General features: G+C 36.8%; 1 protein-coding gene across 1 annotated transcript; it reads right to left on the bottom strand.

Moving 5' to 3' along the window:
* Nucleotides 1-2,051, bottom strand: LOC113288975 (SKP1-like protein 1B). Its single transcript, XM_026538135.1, has 2 exons — nt 1,643-2,051; nt 1-533 (listed from the first exon to the last, which is right to left on the bottom strand). Exons 1-2 carry the CDS (start codon nt 1,934-1,936, stop codon nt 360-362), a joined length of 468 nt encoding a protein of 155 aa, XP_026393920.1. The 5' UTR covers nt 1,937-2,051; the 3' UTR covers nt 1-359.
* Nucleotides 2,052-2,335: the final 284 nt, after the last annotated feature.

Below are 2,335 nucleotides of genomic sequence, written 5' to 3'. Positions count from 1 at the left end.
TAAATCACACAAACATAAGCAACATATAAAAATAACCATGAAATTTTAGGAGTAGAGCAAACAATACCATTAGAGAATGCAAGGCAGAGTAACAAAATAGGTTTAGTTGGCAAATATTGAGGGGGGAAAGGCTAAAGCATTACCACCTACATTAACCCTAACCCCCCTCTGATGTCTTTCAGACCAACTAACCTTATATACACCTTAAAAGAAACCACAGAGTACCACCATAAACTACTTACTACCAGTACTGCTAATATTTATATAAAGAAGGTATTATATACCAGAGATAATTGTCTTTCCCCTAAAACCATCATCACTCTACCCATCTTTTTTTTAGTCATCATTTTGCTGTCAGATCATTCAAAGGCCCACTGATTCTCCCTCCTGACCTCCTCCTCTTCCTCAGGGGTGAAATCATTCTTGATGTTGAAAGTCTTACGGATCTCCTCAGGTGTCTTTCCCTTGATCATGTCAGCAACTGTCTGGCAAGTTAAGTCCAACAAGCTCTTGATGTTCAAATAGTTCGCAGCCTACATATATAGACACAGTTGAGGTAAAACAATGCATTAGTAAACATAAGTACAACAAACATTCATCATACTGACAAAATAAGTTTACAACAACATCCTGAAACCGAACAGGCAAGGATTCAACTGAGAGCTTGTTGCTGTAACAACTATTTACAAGCAGAACACTTGGTATTTTTACCAGCAGATATGGACTGTAAACTATCTCAAACAAATAGACAGACTAACCAAAGTGCGATGAAACCTGTTCATCACTGTCTAATAATAAAGGTGCAAAACCCTATGGAACAATACAAGACAGAACAAAGAGGAGCTCATGCATTGATATCACGTATGATTCCACAATCACGGCTTCATAAAAATAAAAGATTTTGTTATACAGCATGGCCCATTATTATGAATCCCAAACCAAAACGAATCCCAAAAGCAAACAGCCATGAGCAACATACTTCACTGGTTAACCACCATATGTAGGATAAGAAAGCCAAATAACATGATGATAGAAAGCCATGGAACATGTTAACACTATACCAAGAACAAGTTCAAAAGACTAAACATGAGATAAGATGCATAGACAAAAAGTAAAATGAAAAGTACCCACAAAACTGTTGCAACAAGAGACTACTTGTTATTTTTGAACAACCAAAGAATTCCAACACAAGCAATGATGCTTAACATTATTGAAGAACTCTCCCACAATAATACACTTGATAACATGCATCAACAATAAGTCAACTTCTCATTTCAAAGGCCAGCAAACCATACTCGCATAACAACAATCAATCAAACAAACAAACAAACCTATCTCAAAACATCGAAACCTAAAATCAAACATAACAACAGATAATCCCAATCGCAACAAAACCCTTAACAAAATCCCCAAAACATAACCCTAAATAAAATTCCCAAATCATAACCCTAAAACGGGATTTTCCAAACAGATACCTCAATCGCAAAAAAAAAAAAAAAAACTAAATAAGATCCCCAAATCGCAAACCCTAAATCATGCTTTAAATTCCACCGACATAAAATAAAACAAACATTTATAATCAAAGCATATAACAGGCCAAAATGAAGAACAGATCTACAAAATATCGGAAAAAAATCCTTACCAAGATAAGATCGAACAAGGTAGCCTGATCAACCTTGACAAACTCAGCATCCCAGTTCTTAAGCTCATCATCAGCAGAACGATCATCTCCCTTAGGATTCTCCACATGCTTCTTACAGTATTCAATCACCTTAGCCAAGATCTTGCTAGTAACGTTAGGCAGAGGGATTCCATTATCAGCACAGTCATCTTCAATCATATGCTTGATGGTTTGAGACTCAAGAGCAACAGCCTCATCGACATCAAAGGTTTCACCATCAGAACTCTTAAGGGTAACTTTCTTTTCAGTCGACATGGTGATCAAAGAATGATTCAAGAAGAAAACTGTGAATAGATCTGAAGGTGAAAGGAGAGCGGTTTCAGAAACCCTAGTTTTCTTTTCGGTAGAATGAGGAATGGGGAAAGGAGACGATTCAACACTATTTATAGGGACTTGTTGATAAGTGTTAGCCTGTTAAAAGATGGATGGATCGTGGGCCACGATCCAAGTAAGTTGTGAGGCCCACGTTGTAGGGTTCTTAACTTTTCTTTCTGGAAACTTCTTCCACCGCGGTTGGGGAAAGTGTGATACAATAAGTCTTACACTGAGACGTCCAAAAAAAACAAAAAAAAGTCTTACACTGTGATTACACTCATTCTGCGAAATCTTGGAAATTGGAATGCCTTATTTCTTTAGAGTTTAAATTTGAAATCT

Source organism: Papaver somniferum, chromosome 6 (assembly GCF_003573695.1).
Source record: "Papaver somniferum cultivar HN1 chromosome 6, ASM357369v1, whole genome shotgun sequence".
Taxonomy (NCBI): Eukaryota; Viridiplantae; Streptophyta; class Magnoliopsida; order Ranunculales; family Papaveraceae; genus Papaver; species Papaver somniferum.
The sequence above is the reverse complement of the archived record's forward strand: the minus strand, read 5'-3'. Positions and strand labels throughout refer to the sequence as shown.